Source organism: Lissotriton helveticus, chromosome 7 (assembly GCF_964261635.1).
Source record: "Lissotriton helveticus chromosome 7, aLisHel1.1, whole genome shotgun sequence".
In the NCBI taxonomy this organism is placed as follows: domain Eukaryota; kingdom Metazoa; phylum Chordata; class Amphibia; order Caudata; family Salamandridae; genus Lissotriton; species Lissotriton helveticus.
Genome location: NC_136068.1, coordinates 1,436,319,052 through 1,436,337,165, shown reverse-complemented (window position 1 = coordinate 1,436,337,165; position 18,114 = coordinate 1,436,319,052). Strand labels below are relative to the sequence as shown.

Below are 18,114 nucleotides of genomic sequence, written 5' to 3'. Positions count from 1 at the left end.
TAACCAAACTTACGATTGCCCTCATTCCATTGGGCCATTGGAAGAGGAGTTTATTTTATTTATTTATTTGTTAAGTTTATAAGGCGCACAGCTACCCAAGAAGGGTTTCCCGGCGCCAAGACGGAGCATTCAGTAGAGCAGGACCTTCCGTAGGAATTACTGATCAAACAACCAGGTTTTGAGGTTTTTTCGCAACCACATATAGTTAGTTTCTTTGGGGATGGAGGTAGGAAGAGTATTCCAGATGGAGGGGCCTAGATAGGAGAACGACCTCCCACCCATTCTTGAGAGTTTAAACCTAGGCACACAAAAGTTTGCCGCAGTTTGAGATCGTAGATAACGAGCAGGTACATAGGGATGCACTAGTGCTTGAAGGTATTTGGGAGCAGTACCAGCTTTTATCCTCAACATATAGCTCAGGGCTTTGAATTGTATGCGATTCTCCACCCTGAGCCAATGTAGGTCACGTAGGTAACCAGAGATACTGGAGGTCTTTGGAACACTACAAAACAGCCTGGCGGCAGAGTTCTGGATTAGCTGCAGTCTACGTACCACGGCCCTATTTGACCCAAGATAAAGAATGTTGCCGTAGTCAAGTCTTGATGTAATAAGAGCATTGACTACGGTCTTTTGGGTGGAAACAGGCAACATCCATAACATTTTCTTGAGCCATTTTAAAATGGTGAAACATAGAGCAGCTACTTTACCAGTTTGTTGGTTCATAGACAGTATACTGTCTATAATGACACCCAGGTTACGAACATGGCTGGTCGGAACCGGGAGATTGCCCATTTGAGTAGGCCAGTGGGAGGACTTCCAAAGATCTTTATGTTGTCCTAGGACAAGAACCTCCGTCTTATCGCCATTAAGTTTTAACTGGTTGTGGGTAATCCAGTTAGAAATATCGGTAAGGCCCTGTTTGAGAAGGGAAGGACCTAATGGACTGGAGTCATAGAGGGAAAAGATGATTTGGGAATCATCTGCATAGGTCATTAGAATGAGTCCAGCTTGGTCTGCTATATCCGCGCTTGGTTTCACATACAGGTTGAATAGCAGTGGGCTAAGAATTGAACCCTGGGGTACTCCATGAGGTGAGGTAAAGATTTTAGAGTAAGCTGAAGCTGACATGATTTGAAAAGTGCGATTTTCTAGAAAGGAACAAATCCATTCAAGTGCTGCACCACGTATACCAGTATTTTTCAGTGTATTTATCAGCCTATTGTGCGAGATGGTATCAAAGGCCACAATGAGGTCTAATAAAATGAGTGCAACTGTTTGGCCTTCATCAAGAAGCTTACGGATCTTTTCGGTCACTCCCAGTAGTGCTGTTTCCGTGGAGTAACCGTCCCGAAAGCCAGATTGAGAAGGATGGAGAGAATTATTGATTTCTGTGAAATGTGTTAAGAGTGAGCGGACATGTCTTTCTAGGATTTTCGAAAAGACTGGTAAGAGAGAATTGGGTAAATAATTGGATGGTACCTCAGGATCAGCCATTGTTTTTTTTAGTAGGGGAGTCACCATTGCGTGGTTCCAGAGAGCAGGTACAGTAGATTGTAAAAGCGAAGTATTAAGAGTATTAAGAATCCCCTCCAGATGAGAAATTTCAAGTTGTTTCAGAATATTAATGGGAACTGGATCCATTGGTGATCCCGATTTGATACTTTTGAGGATAGTCTTAAAGTCCTTCATAATAATGGGAGGCCAACAGTCTAAAGTACCCATAGAGGCGGGAAAAGTTACAGTGTCCTCTTGACTCGTGGATGTAGTGGTGTAAGGATTTGAGCTATTCATTTCCAGGATTAAATTATCAATTTTCCCTATGAAAAATTGGGCGAGATTATCGCACTGTAGCTCATTAAGAGGCCGGGGAGTTGCAACTGTTTGGGAACCTGCCAATTCTTTGACCATGTTAAACAGAGTTTTAGCACGGTTGGTAGCTTCTGTAATAGTTTTAGAACCATAAGAGGCTTTCGTTTTTATACAGGTTAGTATGATAGTTATTTCTAGCTTTAGTATATATGATTTCTTTCTCAGGTGAATAGTGTTTGCGCCATTGCCTCTCTAGTGCTTTGCACTTTGTCTTTTCAATTTTAAGTAAGTCATTATACCATGGGGCTGGGGGACGATGATTATTGAATTTTATGTAAGGTTTAGGCAGACATGAATCAACGGCTTCAGAAAGCCAGGTTTGAGTGGTCTTTGCTGCAATTTCCATTTCGGGGCCATTTTGGGGGGGGAATTGCCACAGAGAGCTTTATTTAAAGCCGAAAGGTCCAGTAAGTTGGAGTTGTTTTTGTTGTTGACATACGTAAGTTCCATCTAGCTTTAAAAGAGGTGGGTGGGACTTCAGTCGGGCGAAGATGCTACTCCATTACTGATGTGACAGAGTACCTTCTCTGCAAAACCCTGCCCCAGCTTCTTTCTTATTCATACTCCCTGACCTTCAACATGAAATCTGGAGGTGTAATTGTTTCAAGCCACAAATGTATCCCAGCTGCTGAAAATAACTCTATAGGTATTTCACCAGTCTATACATTGCATAAGATTGGGCCTTCAGAACATCCTTTCCAACTCTCCCACCCACCCTCTCCAAACTCCAGCACAACGAAGGGATCGCCTGCTGATTTAAATGTTCTGCAAAATCTGTTAGCGTAGCAAAATGAAGCTACAGATAACATAGACACTACAGCAGAAAGACATGGATAGTCTCAGATTTTATTTCTTCCAAAAAAGTCCTCTTTTTCTCAGAACTCTAGTGAATGCACCCTTGACTTCCTTGTTTCGAATACTGTAGACAAAGGGGTTCAACATGGAATTCCCCACGCTGTACAACACGCTGATAATGAGGTCCTTTTCCAAGGAATAAGCAGAGGCTGGGCGAATGTATGTGTATAGTACTGGGCCATAGTTCAGAATCACTGCTGTCAGGTGGGCAGAGCAAGTGGAAAATGCTTTGAATCTTCCTTCTGTTGAAGGCATCCTGCAGATGGTGGCAATAATCAAGATGTAGGATATGGTGATACAGAGGCATGGACTCATCAGGACTACGGTTGCCTCTGTCAGAAGAAGGAGCTCATTTGGGGATGTGTCTGAGCAGGACAGTTTGAAGAGTGGTGGCAGGTCACAGAAGTAGTAGTGTATCTTGTTGGATGCGCAGTATGATAATCGCGCTGCCATAATGCTGTGTGCTGCTGAATGCATAGAAACGATGACCCAAGACCCGGCCACCAGCCTCAGTTGGACTCCCTTGCTCATTATCATGGCATAGTGCAGTGGCTTACTGATAGCCAAGTATCGATCCACAGCCATGATGGCCAACAGGAACCCGGTCATGTTACCAAAGGAGGTGAAGAAGTGCAGCTGCAGAAAACACCCATGGAAAGAGATACTTTTCTTTTCCAAGAAGATGTTGGATAGAAGTTTTGGGACTGTACAAGTAGTGAGGCAGATGTCTACAAAAGATAAAATACTTAGAAAAAAGTACATGGGTGTGTGGAGGTGAGAATCCACCCTGATGATGAAAATGATGGTGATGTTTCCGACCAGGGCCAACAAGTACATAAATAGGAAAGCCAGAAATAGGATTATTGAGTGCTCTGGAGGCTCGGAAAACCCAAGGAGGATGAATTCAGACACACTGCTGTGATTCCCTTTCTCCATCATCTCCACAGCTTAAACCTTCAATAAAAACAATCATATGTTTATTGATCAAAGAGTTACACAAACACCAGCATAGTTTAAAAATCGTTTTTGATCGTTTGCTTAATGAACAGATCTGAAGAGGACTGCAACCTCAAAAACACTATTTTAGATCTTTAAACTGCTTTTACTATTCATGGTTAGAGTGGTACAAATAATTCCTAAAGAACTGGATGGACAAGGACTAAATGATTATATGTCGAGTCACTACCCACAGCAGCAAATTAATCTGGCCCCAGATTTAGGGAGGGTCATTTGGTGGAATGTGATGGAAGTGTGGAAGGATATGGCAGGAATAAGAATAGAATATCCCACCGATGAGAGTTAAAGCATGGCGCTAATAAAGAAAACAGGTTTAAATGGAGTGAAAAAAAACAAATGAGAAAACGAAGAGGTGGAATGAGAGACCACTGATGACGCAAACAAAAGAAAGCAGTCAATGGGGTCAGGAGAGACCATACAACAGTGAGAGAATGTTGAAAAGATGTTGTAATAGACAGTGAAATAAGCTAGTGTTGGTGAGAGACAGATAAAGAGATAAGAAATGGTAGGAGATAGAAAAACATTGAGGAAATGTGAGATATCAGTCAATGCAAAACGAAAACATAAAATATTCATTGTATGGGGAAACATATAATGTGAGGGACGGCAAGGCAATTCGTTGGGGAATGGTGACAAACAATTAGAGGAAAGAAAAATGGTTGACAGGATGAAGACAAGAAGAGACAATATGGAGTGGGGGGTTAGTGGTGAATAGTGGCAAGAATGGAATTTCATCCAGGGATAAGAAAGGATAGAAAGATAATGAATTCCTGATTGAAAGAGAGAGATGTTGACATTGGAAGGGGGGAGGAAAACGCAGCTGTAATTTAGAAAGAAAGCATCAAGGAAGAGAAAGTTTGGAGCAATGAGATAAGAAGCAAGAAGAAAGGAAACAGTGAATGGAAGAGAAATGCAGTGCAAACAAAACACAAGATTCCACAATAGAAAAGTACTGCAGGGATATAACTGACTATAAAAATGACAGTGAATACACTTGGTAGGAAAGCCAGCAGGAACCCGAGTCAGAGTTGTCACTAATTCTACATAGTTTTCTTCAAGACGCTCAGTTTAGTTGATACTGCTGATCTGAAACACCTCAATTCACATCCAACCCGCATCAAATGCAATAATCTAGACTTCACAAGGGCATCTGCTGATCCAGCAGCGGCGTCTTACCATCTTGGACCTTCACCATTCAGCATTCAGAAAAAAGATATAACCCCATTTGGATTAGACCAAAAAACCAATGTTGCTGCTAATTAATTAGTGAAATGCATTAGATGGTCTAATATTAATTGAGTGCTGGTACCTGAAGGCGATTTTCCTGTTGGTGGCCTTAAATGGGCTAGTTATCCGTCATTTGCGGACACCTATTTCACCTATTGTATTATATTTGTTTTATTAGTTTGTGTATTACTTTGAAATCGTTTGTGAGTTATATCAATCTATGGATTTTGGGTTAAAAGTTATGATTCTATGAAATAAAAAAATAAAAAACGAAGGAAAACGTCGGTCTAAACTTTGTACATCCCTAGATTCGACACAGCAATTCCTTTATAATTACCATTGTGAAAAAATATATTTTCTTCCAAAAATAAGCACAGCAGCCAAGCCACTCTGCCAGAAGCACAAATAAATATTGGGATGTTCCTTTCATTGCATATATCTATCCCACTAGAGCTAGTCTTTCTTTTCACTTCTCCTCCTGCAGAACACTATGGGGGTCATTAGGATGACGGGCGGAAAGGCATCTACCAAAGCCCATTGTAATATGGCTGGCGGTATCTAATAGACACCGCCACCATATTAAACATTTTCCGCCCCGGCCGCAAGGCGACCGGGGCGGAAAAGTGGCGGCCGATGTTTTTCTCCACTGCGGTCCCCCCGCCATTGTAATATGGCGGGGGGGAATTCAGGGAAGGATGTCGGGCGGATTGCCCCCGCCAGGGTGGCGGTGGCTACCGCCAGCCTGGCAGGGGATATCCGCCCGACATCCTAATGGGCCCCTAAATCTAGGTGGATTTACCATGCAGTCATCACTTTTGATGTATCCCGCTAAAGAAATTCTCATCGAGCATAACCAAAACAAGTCAACAAATTTTCCGACTTACGCATGCCAAATGAAACTGACCTCCCTGACAGGCTCATTAGATGCCGACAAAGATGTAATTTCCCCACTTCCTGGCATCAGTATTATCCTCAGACTTTGGCTGACACTCATGTCCCATTGAAATCCTCCTGGAAGCTGAAGCCACCCACATTATGATATGCACAATAATTAAAATGCTCTTTCAGAAGACAGGAGAACAAAAGCTACTTAATCATACAATAGAAAGACCTCCCTTCACACCCTGCAGGCAAGAAATCAAAGAAGATGAGGCTACTCCACACTCTTCGCCAGCACCTCTTCTAGCAGAAGCAGATAAATCGGTAATGAAATGAAACACTGCATATGTACATCCCACTCTTCACTCACCTTTGACTTGCCCCAAAAATTTGCATCATGTGAAAAATGTCTTAAAACAAAACAAAATCAACGCTAACACATCAATCACACGGAGGTTCCAGGGTCCTCCTCAATAGCACCCTCTGGGAAAACACCAAAATTAGATACTTTGGTGAACTCTTGATATTTGACCTTTCAGAGCTCTACAACTCAATGAAAGCAACATGTTAAAGGAACAATATTATCAGTGGAAAAAGAGGAAGGCCATAGTCAGTGTAATTCCAAGGGCACGTTCCAACACAGTGAATGAATCACACACGAAGACACACTTTCAATATCCTTTTAAAAGGCACACGATGAACTTCTCAATTCAGTGCAATAACAAGATTCTTTACAAAAGAACAGTTGCAGTTCGGTTTCCTGATTTACTCTCAACAAGACTGACACAAAATTATTAGTATTTACATTAAATGTATGTTATCCTTGATAAATTCACAAAAAATAAGGAATACACTTCTAACTTATATATACGTTTCACACATATGAACAATACTTCCTCGGGGTCAGTTCAAGCTGATGAGCTCTTGTATGGCCCTTGATGCAGCCACCTGTGAGGTACTCCAAGAGCCGACCCTGTCACTCCCTGCCTGCAACTACTTAATGTCCTCCTGCCCGAAAATTATGTTAAAATGCATCAGTCTGCGGATGAACAACGCCCGTTATTGCCTGTCCAGAAACAAGTAATTGATATTGCAGTCACACCTGAGGCTTAAGCTCTTGAAGCTGAGATGTGTACTCTGTGTCAGCAGCAGACACCCAGGGAAAGTGCAGCTCTTGCGCGCAGCTGTCAACACTGATGGCTTCCTCACATTTGACTAAAAATACAGAACCCCTCTTTCATGAACATTCCTACTGAGCAAATTGAAACCCCTTTTCTGGAATCAGCATTCCGCTGTGTGGAAGAGGAACATTTTCTGGACCAGTCTACCTCTAAAGTACTCTAGCACAAATAGAATCAATCAAATTAGTATTTGCTCTGTTTAAAAATCACATGATGGGTGTGGATGGTCGTGCACTGGATAGCCGGCTCTTCAGAAGCCCATTGGAAGCTTCTGCCTCACGGTGACATATGGCCAGCAAGAACCTGTGGTGGAGCTGAGAACCGGTCGACGACAAATCACAGAGGTGCCAGCATCCCTTTTCGAAATCCTAGCAGACACAATGGCTGACCCTCGTACCACTAGGTCACTGATAACCCGAGGGATACACAGTGCAACTTGGTGGCACACTCAAGCCCCCCACAAGAGATGCATTCTGGGGTGTGCTCTCATAGATGGAAATGGCGTGGTACAGAGGGGCAGGGAGCGGTGCAGCTGCAAATGTAAAAGTGGAAGTATGTGACAGGGCCAGTTCTAAAGATTTATACCACCTGTAGAGCAAATAGTGACCTCAAACATTTTCTGGATGAATGGGTGAGCACATGCATGGGAAAGTGAATGGATGGATGACTTGATGAGCTGATAAGTGAGTGCAGGGATGGCCAAAGACAGGATGCTAGGTGTAGCTGGGTTCCTATTATTGGAACAAGGTTGTTCTGACCTTATTGCCCGCGCTTGGAGGGATATTCTCAAGAATGTGTGATAATTACAGCAAAATTAGCTTAACGCAACACTTCACATAGCCAACATCTCCGCACCGTAAAAGCACAAAAGTCAAAGGCACACCACCTCAAAGGGATAAGGGGCAGCAAATTCTGCTGCAGGGGCGGTTGTTCCCCACAATGCAGCACACGCCCATAGCAATAACAGCACACCCACATTGACGGTAATGTGGTACAAAGTGCAACACTTACACTGTAGAACAGAGGACACAACTGGGTCTGCTTGTGCGTTGAACCTGGTCAATCACACCTGACATAGCAAGAAACTGTGAGATGAAAATATACATGTACAACCTCACATCCGTAGCGGAGGGTTGCGGGGGACAGTAGAAGGTGTCCTCCAGGGCATGATGCAGAGGGCAGAAGCTGGCAGGAAGTGGCAAATGGAGGGGTGGAATGCTACAGCCTAGTTTTTACCACCGAGTCAGTATCACTACATGAAGATGAAGACAATTCCCAGTCCATAGACTCAGATGCCACCAAAGTTGAACTGGAGAGTGTCCATGAATGTCGGGGCACAGACTTAGTGGCACTGGAGCTGAAATGGGATGCAGTCTGTGATGAGGCCTGTACAATGATATAAACTCTGCCATGAATAAATCAAGGCTCAGTTCCAAATATGTGACCTACTCGACTGAAATGTAGGCTGGAGGCAGCAGTCAGCAGGGGCCCACAGCCACGTGTTGTTGGCTCGCGATGCACAGAGTTAGTGACACTAGAGCAGTTGTTGGTAGTGTTCGAACACCTCTGTAATGATGATCCTTTTATCCTCCGAACTAAACTACGTCTTCCTCTTACACCTCTCCTAGCGTGCACAATGATATGAACTCTACCATTGAGCAATCAAGACTCAGTTCCAAATGTGTGACCTACTGGACAGCAGTGTGGGCCGAAGGCAGTAGTCAGCGAGGGACCACAGACATGTGTGGTTGGAATGCTATACACAGGCTTGGTGGCACCACTTCGAAGGGAATACAGTGATATCATATGTCCCATCAACATATGAACTCGGCCATCAGGATATCAAGACTCAGTTAGTTCCAAATGTGTGCCCTACTTGACCGTAGTGTAGGCAGGAGGCAGCTGTGGAGTACGTCAACGAGAAAGGAGTACTGCGGGCCTGTGTCGTGGTGGCCATGATAGTCGGAGGAGGCTGCCAAGGTCACAGGCCTCGGGATTGGAGCTTGCACCAACACGTGGTGGGCCCTCTTTGACACACGCCGGTGTCGGCAGGTGAGCAGTGAGGCCTGTGTGCGGAGGGGCGGCCAAGACGGATTCGGGGACCAGTGGCCAGGGGTGCAGCAGGCGCACAGGATCCTAAGCAACACCGCTCATAGTGACGGCGGCGGCATCATGGCAGGGTGAGAGGCGCCACCCTGGCAGACATGTTGGGCATTCCGGAAGAGAACCACGCCCAGAGCTACATCCTTTTTATTCACACCCCTATGCCAGCCTGGCATACACTGGGCCGGTCCACTCCGCTAACGCTTACAGGGGGGGACGTAACAAGCTATATTTCCGGGACCTCCCCTCTGGCTGGAGTGACATGGTTGCATCCACTGTCCACTAGACTCCAAACAGCAGCAATGTATGTCAACATGGATTTGTCTGTGGTCTGCATACTGCAGTCTGCCCCGCACATCCACGCCACACTTGGCATTGTGTCAATTTCATATATGCGTCACTTGCCTCCTTCGCACATGCCTGGTTCCCACCTCTCCCCACATTCTGCTATTGTCTGGCTGGGGTGCCATATCGTTGTTGGCTCATTTTTTTATTTTTATTTAGGAGTTTTATAAAGCGCATGGCATTATGCACACCGGCGTGTCCCTGCGCTGAGAGAGAGAGTGAGAGACGAAACATGGAGATTACATCAGAGCTGAGCGAAAAAGATAAGTTTTTAGAGCTCTGCGGAATTTTGCTTCAGAAGGTTCGAGACGCATCTCCATCGGAAGCGTATTCCAGCTCTTGGCCACCAGTAGCCTGAAGGATCTACCTCCCATTCGGGTTTTATGAATTTTGGGGACTACAAGTAGCCCGGTACCATAGGATCTAAGCCTGCGTCCTGGACTATAGGGAGTGATGAGGGATTGTAGGGGATTAGGCGCCTTGCCATTGATGATACGATGACAGACGCATAATGGTTTAAAAGTGATCCTCTCCTTTACCGGAAGCCAGTGAAGGGATTTCAAAGCGACTCTAGAGGCAGTTCTTCTTGGTAGCCTTAGCACCAGCCGGGCTGTGGCATTTTGCAGTACCTGGAGGCGATTGAGGCTTTTTGCTGTTATTCCCAGATAGAGAAGGTTGGAATAGTCCAATCTTGATGTAACCAAGGCGTGCACAAGAGTCTGTCTGGCACCGACAGGAAGTAGGTCCAGGATCTTTCGTAGACTCTTGAGTATACCGAAGCACATCCCGGCTACCCGGTCTACCTGGGGAGCAAATGTCAGGGCGGAGTCAAACATTACCCCAAGATTTTTTGCCTGTTGGCAAGGCACTGGAGTGGAGCCCAGGCACGCAGGCCACCATGCCGAGGACCACACATTCGGACCACCCTCTACCACCAGCACCTCAGTTTTGGACCCATTCAGCTTCAGGCAGTTGTCAGACATCCAGGATGCAAGCTCCTGCATGCAAGCACTGAAGCTGACCGCCGCAACATCCGGTGCTCGTGACAGTGAGATGGCCAGTTGTGTGTCATCGGAATATGACACTAGTTGGATTCCATAGCGTTCAACAATGGTGGCCACCGGGGAAGCATAAAGGTTAAACAGGGTGGGACTCAGGGCCGAGCCCTGAGGCACCCCCTGCTCAAGATTGAACATACGGGAGTAGTGTTCACCCTGTCTAACCTGAAAACCCCGGTCAGTGAGGAAAGATTGAATCCATCTCAGTGCTGACCCCGTGACTCCTCCTTTGTTTAGACACTGTAGCAGAGTATAATGTGCCACAGTGTCAAACGGTGCGCTTAGGTCTAGTAGAATGAGGGCCATAGTTTGACCCTCATCTACCCCTTGCCTGATGGTCTCAGTGGCCATCAGCAGCGCAGATTCCGTGGAATGGCGGGACCAGAAGCCAAATTGAGTGGGATGAAGCAGATTGGCTTGCTCAACGAATGCCATAAGCTGAAAGTTCACCACCTTTTCAGCCACTTTGGCCAGGTAAGGGAGGAGTGAGATGGGGCGTAGGTTATCTAGCCGGTCCCAACTAAGATTGGATTTGTTTTGAAGAGGGAGGACTACCGCCTGCTTCCAGTTTTTAGGTACAATATTGGATTTAAAGGAAAGATCAAGAACATCCCTAATATAGGGTTCTAGAGTCTCGATACTTTCTCCAAGAAGTTTAGGTGACACCGGATCACAGGGAGATCCAGACTTAATTGAGCGGCATATCTGCTGGAGCCTGTCGGGGGATAGAGTGAAAAAGTGGTCCAACCTGTTGGCTCCATCAACCTCTAGCGTATTTTCTCTAAACTAAATTCCCTTTTTCTTTCCCCCCGTGAAGGTAGAGTAGATGGTAGCCACTTTATCAAAAAAGAAAGCAGCAATGCGGTTACAAGATTCTTCCGAGACCAAGGTCGGGTCCACAGAAGAGCCGCAGAAAGAGATCTCTTTATACATTTTAAACAGCTCTTTGGTTGAGTTCTTGGCTTCTCCTATCCTACCTGAGAAATAAGTTGTTTTAGCACGCCTGATGGAATTATGATATTCTCTGTGTTTGTCCAAATACCTCTGTTTAGTTTGGTCGAGGTATTCCACCCGCCACTGTCTTTCCAATTTCTTACATTGTGATTTTGCTAAGCGAAGCTCATCACTGAACCAGGGGGCGGATTTCTGGGGTCTACTGCTGAGGTTTTTCTGACAGAGAGGGGCTATTTCATCTAAGGCTTTATTAATACGGCCTTCTAGTCTGTCTGACGCTGTGTCAGCATCCTCACCTCCTGGTCTGCCACCTTTAGTCAGTGCAGTTTGGAACTTAGCTTTGAAAAAAGCCGACCACTTACGGCTCATATATTTAGAGTTAGTGCATTTATGAGTATTGCCAGCAGAAATATTAATGGTAAAAGGTACTAACAGGTGGTCAGACCAAGGAATAGGGACGGGGGCCTTAACTTCCATGCCTTCCCAATTGGCAAAAATAGGATCTAATAGATGGCCCTTTTGGTGGGTGGGGGCATTAGATTTAATGTGTAATAGGAGGGATAGTAATTGATGACAGAAGTCGGTAGCACCTCTGTCAAGTTGGTCATCCAAGTGGATGTTTAAGTCACCTAAAAGCATAAACTTGTCCCTACGTAGAGCAGCTTCTGTTAAGCCTTCAATGAGGCTGACAGTGAAGTTATAAAAAGGGCCTGGGGGGCGATAGACCAAAAAGCCCTTTAGTGTGTTGCTAGCGTTGACCTTAATGGAGAAGGCTCCTGTCTCGCTGTCAGCAATATCATGGGGTTCAAGTTGGCAGCAAAGTGGCTGCTTAAAAATAATGGCTACCCCGCCGCCTTTGCCCCCAGTTCTATCTAGTCTTACCATGGAATAGCCAACAGGGAGAGAAGCGACTATGTCCGGTTCTGAGTTGGCATCCAGCCATGTCTCAGTAAGAAAAAGAAGGTCAAGTTTCAGGTCTATAAGCAGGTCGTAAATATCGAGACTATGCTTCCGCATGGATCGGGTGTTAAGTAGTCCGCAAGTAAGGCTAGTAATCTCAGCCTTAGGCGTGGGGATACTGCGCCAGTTATACTGACATTCCTTGCAGTTGCTAGAACCTTCCACATTAAGACTGTGGAAACAGGCATCAGCAAATACCGGACATAGGGCGCGGAGTTGTTGAGCGCTCCAGTGTATTGTAGACCTATTTCGACCAGGGGTAGGGGCCCCTGTCCCCGGCCGGCCGCGGACGGGCGCAGACGGGCTTGCCTTAGCGCTCGCCCGCTGCGCGGACGAGTGGCCATAGCCCATATAGGAAGGTAAGGGAAGTGACGCAGCAGGGGGAGGAGTTGCGTCCCTCCGTTCAATCGGCACAAGATCGCCGTGACGGACCGGGGACTGAATCAGGTGGGTGCTAGGTGCAAGCAGAGATGTAATCAGCACACAGTTCACCCCCCAATAGAAGTTTTTAGATTTTAAAAGTAAGTGCACTAAGGCGCTACACAAAAGAAAGAAAGTTGCGCTGGCCGGTTTGCAATCAACTGCACCAGTGCCAGACACTCAATAAAATGATCCTCACGCTGTCAGCGCCAGCTCACACTGCTCTCACCAGCGCGGCAGAAATTACAGGCAGCTATGTAGGCAGCAGGGGGAGGAGTCGCGTCCCTACGTTCAATCGGCACAAGATCGCCGTGACGGACCGGGGACTGAATCAGGTGGGTGCTAGGTGCAAGCAGAGATGTAATTAGCACACAGTTCACCCCCAATAGAAGTTTTTAGATTTTAAAAGTAAGTGCACCAAGGCGCTACACAAAAGAAAGAAAGTTGCGCTGGCCGGTTTGCAATCAACCGCACCAGTGCCAGACACTCAATAAAATGATCCTCACGCTGTCAGCGCCAGCTCACACTGCTCTCATGTACATGGCTAGCCCAGGTTACCATAGTAGGGTGTGCTGTCATGTCTGGTGGGTGGGCATGTTGTTTGGCATGTTCAAGTTCAAGTTCAGAAATTTATATATCGCACTACTCACCCAGAGGGTCTCAAGGCGCTTGGGGGAGGGGGGTGCATTTACTTATCGAATGTCCAAGTTTTTAGTTGTTTTCTGAAGGGGAGGTGGTTCTGAGTAAGGCGGAGGTGGGTGAGGAGAGAATTCCAGGTCTTGGCCGCTAGGTAGGAGGAGGATCTGCCCCCCATGGTGGATTTACGGATGCGTGGGATAGCGGCGAGGGCTTGATTGGATGATCGTAGTTGGCGGGTGGGGGTGTAGAAGGTTAGTCGTGTGTTGAGGCATTCAGGTCCAAGGTTGTAGAGGGCTTTGTGTGCGTGGGTTAGGAGACGAAACGTTATTCTCTTGTTGACGGGGAGCCAGTGGAGGTCTTTCAGGTGACCGGAAATGTGAGCCTGACGAGGAATGTCCAGTATGAGTCTGGCTGTTGCATTTTGGATGCGTTGGAGTTTTTTCTGTAGTTTGGCTGTGGTTCCGGCGTAAAGGGTGTTTCCGTAATCTAGACGGCTTGTGACCAGGGCGTGGGTGACCGTCTTTCTAGTTTCGGTGGGGATCCAACGGAAGACTTTTTTGAGCATGCGTAGGATGTTGAAGCAGGATGATGAGACGGCGTTGACTTGTCTGGACATCGAGAGAGAGGAGTCTAGGATGAAGCCCAGGTTGCGTGCGTGATCCGTAGGTGTGGGAGCGGTTCCCAGGGCAGGAGGCCACCAAGAGTTGTCCCAGGCAGAGGGGGATGAACCTAAGATGAGGACTTCCGTTTTGTCCGAGTTTAGTTTTAAACAGCTGTTCTTCATCCACTCGGCTACATCTTTCATTCCTTCGTGTAGGTTGGTTTTGGCGGTGTTTGGGTCTTTGGTGAGGGAGAGGATTAGCTGGGTGTCGTCTGCGTAGGAGATGATGTTGAGCTTGTGTTGGCGTGCGATGGATGCTAGGGGGCTCATGTATACGTTGAAGAGGGTGGGGCTGAGTGATGATCCTTGTGGTACGCCGCAGATGACTTCGGTGGCCTCTGATCTGAAAGGGGGAAGGCGGACTCTCTGCGTTCTTCCGGCGAGGAACGAGATGATCCATTCCAATGCTTTTCCTTGTATTCCGACATTGTTGAGACGTTGTATGAGGGTGCTGTGACAGACTGTGTCGAAGGCCGCGGAGAGGTCAAGTAGGATGAAGGCAACCGTTTCTCCGTTGTCCAGTAGTGTTCTAATGTCGTCTGTTGCTGCGATAAGGGCTGTTTCGGTGCTGTGTTTGGCTCGGAAGCCGGACTGTGAGGGGTCAAGGGATTTGTTGGATTCAAGGAAGGCGGTGAGCTGACTGTTGACGGCTTTCTCTATGACTTTGGCGGGGAATGGGAGGAGCGAGATGGGGCGGTAGTTCTTAAGTTCAGTGGGGTCTGCTGTGGGTTTCTTTAGAAGGGCGCTGAGTTCGGCGTGCTTCCAGCTTTCCGGGAAGGTAGCGGAGTTGAAGGAGCAGTTGATGACATCGCGGAGATGGGGTGCGATGATAGAGTCTGCTTTGTTGAAATTGTGGTGGGGGCAAGGGTCGGTTGGCGATCCTGAGTGGATGGAGTTCATCAGGCGGATGGTGTCTTCGGTGGTGATTGTGTTCCAGGCGTAGAGGTTGTTAGAGTGCGGTTTTGGTTCGGGGGTGGGTGAAGTGGGCTGGTCTTCGGATTGGTTTTTGAAGCTGTTATGTATGTCGGCGATTTTGTTGTAGAAAAATGAGGATAGAGAGTCGCAGAGGTCTTGGGAGGGGGTGATGTCGTTGGAGCCGGCGTTGGGGTTGGTAAATTCTTTGACAATGTTGAATAGTTCCTTGCTGTTTTGGGCGTTGTTGTTGAGTCGATCCTTGAATGCTGATTTCTTGGAGGATCGGATGAGTTGGTGGTGTTTGCGGGTGGCGTTCTTGAGGGAGGCCAGGTTGTCGATGGTTGGGTTTTTTCTCCAGGCTTTCTCGAGGGTACGACAGAGCTTCTTGGATTTCTTAAGGTCGTTGTTGAACCAGGGGGCTTTTTTGTTGCCTTGCTTGATTTGATGGTTTTTCAGGGGTGCTAGTTCGTCGGCGCTGTGGGTGATCCAATGTGTGAGGTTGGTGGCTGCTTGGTTTGGGTCCGATGATTTGGCAGGGGGGTTTTGGTGAAGCGATGTGAGAAGTTGGTCGGTGGTAATTTTGTTCCAGTTTCTTCGGGGAATAGGTTGTGGGGGATTGTGGGTCGAGGTCTTTTTGTAGTTGAAGTTAACGCAGCTGTGGTCTGTCCAATAGAGAGTAGTGGTGTGATCGAAGGAGATGTGCTTGCTGGAGGTGAAGATTGGGTCGAGCGTGTGTTCGGCTAGATGGGTGGGGGTGTCAACAAGTTGTTTGAGTCCGAGATTGGACAGGTTGTCTAGAACGTTGGCGGTGTTGCTATCGTTCTTCTTTTCCAGATGGAAGTTCAGGTCTCCCAGTAGGATGTAGTTTTCGGAGGGGAGGGCATGTGGACTGATAAAGTCAGTGATATCTTCGCTAAATTGTGTGCGCGGTCCTGGTGGTCTGTAGATGAGGGTGCCTCTGAGTGTGGTCTTGGGGTCGGTGTGGATCTGGAAGTGAAGGTGTTCGGCGGCTGCGAGGTGATCGTCGGAACTGGTCATGATGCGGATGGTGTTCTTATGGACGATGGCGATGCCTCCTCCTGTTTGGTTGGTGCGGTCCTTCCGGATGATCTTGTAGCCGTCCGGGATGGCTATGGCGATGTCTGGAGCTGAAGAGGTGTTCATCCAGGTTTCTGTGAGGAAGGCGACGTCCGGAGATGTGGTGTCGAGGAGATTCCAGAGTTCAATGGAGTGTTTGTGGATCGAGCGGGTGTTGAGGAGGATGCACTTCAGGTAGTTGTTGTCGGGGCACTGTTTGGAGTTAGTGGGTTTGTTGTGGATTCTGATACAGTCGAATTTGCAGGAGTGGCAGGTGAAGGGTCCATGGGTGTGTCCCGGGGCAGCCTGGTAGCATTGTGGTGAGCGGCCGGGGTTCAGAGCTGAGAGGGTTGCTGCGTCGTATGTAATGCGAGCGGGGTGGGTCTTGCGGGGTCCAGGGGGTCTGGCACTGGGCGCGGTCCAGGCGCGGACGGGCGTAGACGGGCTTACCTTTGGCGCACCTTGGGCGAGCAAGGGGCGCGACCGCTGCGGGTGGACCCTGCGCGCAAAAGCATCTGTCATATGTGGATAGTGGAAGGGGAGGGGCGAGGGAGGGTCAGCTGGGAGGCGGTAGCGGGGTGGAGATCAGGGCAGGGAGGCACAAACAACAACAAACAAAATGGCAGCAAGCCAATAATGAAACAGGACTGGGGCACGATCGGCAATAGCGCGAAGCAAATGGCAGTGGCGTCGGCACAATCAGGCAAAATAAATCTGCAGGCAGCACAGCGGCACAAGTTAAAGGTTGTACAAGCGCACCTTGGCAAACGAGCGCTACGATCAAATATACCTCAGCAATTTATTAATTAGTAATAGGCAGGCGGGGCAATCTATCGCTATGAATTTAAATGAAATAATTATGCAGGCTGAAGCAGTGCAAGGCGAGATCGCTACGATACCAGGTGAGGCGTGGAGCAGCGTGTGGAGCGACCGCTTCTGCTGGGAGCAGGACGGATGGATGTTGTGTGTGAGTGTGTAATGTGTGCATTCCTAGAGTTGTGACTTGCATGATTGTGGAGTTGGGGTGTGTGGTGTGTTCATTTGGTACTGTTCAACGAGCATTTCCGTAGGTGCCATCCGGGAAGCGCCGGTTGATGTTGGACTGTCGGAAGATGTAGGAATAATGCACCCAGCCACAGCACTTGGTCGTCGGCCGCCATTGTGGACCACGCCTTTGGAGGATTCGTCCCGATTACAATATTTCCGATCGGTTTTCCGGCGGAATCCAGTAGACATTCTTCTCCATACATTAATTCAGATTCCCGATATGTCGGCGGGATCTTTTAAGCACATCCCTAACAACGTTAACTAGAAATACAGCATTCAGACCGTACGACGTCGTGTCCACCTCCCATTGATGTACCCATGACCGTGAGTCACTTTCACTTACACGCTATGATGTTCCTCGCCTATTATGAGACACTTTTTACCATGACCAGAGTACTCAACACCTCATGGTAACACGCCCCACCCCCGTCCTGATGAAGACCCCCTAGCAAGGCACCATCAATCGCCTGTAATTATCCGTGGGTCGAAACGTCAACCACCTCCTTATCCTCAGCTTCCTTCCATATGTATCATTGATTGCTTTTTCTTTCGGAAGCATGATGTACATATAGCAATTTGGAACCATTGGTCTATGTTTTGTTAATGAAATTATTGCATTGTATATTAAGGTCGGTTGACCATTGCTATGTCACTTTTCTAACTACCCTACACTCCTTCCTACACTACCACCTTCCCTACCCCTTTTCCCTCTTTAGGGGCACAAAATACGTTGAATTTTTGCATATGATTAATATTATGTGACTAAATGTACTTACACATTGTGATTAAACAACAATGTTGTTACTATTTTAGGATTTATGTCTCCAATTCCTAAATGTGTATACCCTTTTTAACCTTTTGCGTTCTGGGACCCCCTTTCTCTGTACTACTGGGTAGTTGGCGAAGA

The 18,114-nt window shown here is 47.2% G+C and overlaps 1 protein-coding gene across 1 annotated transcript in view; it reads right to left on the bottom strand.

Annotated features, from left to right (window-relative positions):
• Positions 1-2,715: 2,715 nt before the first annotated feature.
• LOC144767455 (olfactory receptor 1f45-like) overlaps positions 2,716-18,114 on the bottom strand; it is a 30,848-nt gene continuing 15,449 nt past the window's right edge. The window contains exon 2 of the mRNA XM_078650879.1: positions 2,716-3,678. Within this exon, the coding sequence (XP_078507005.1) occupies positions 2,716-3,663 (948 nt within the window). The 5' untranslated portion in view covers positions 3,664-3,678. The remainder of the gene's footprint in view (positions 3,679-18,114) is intronic.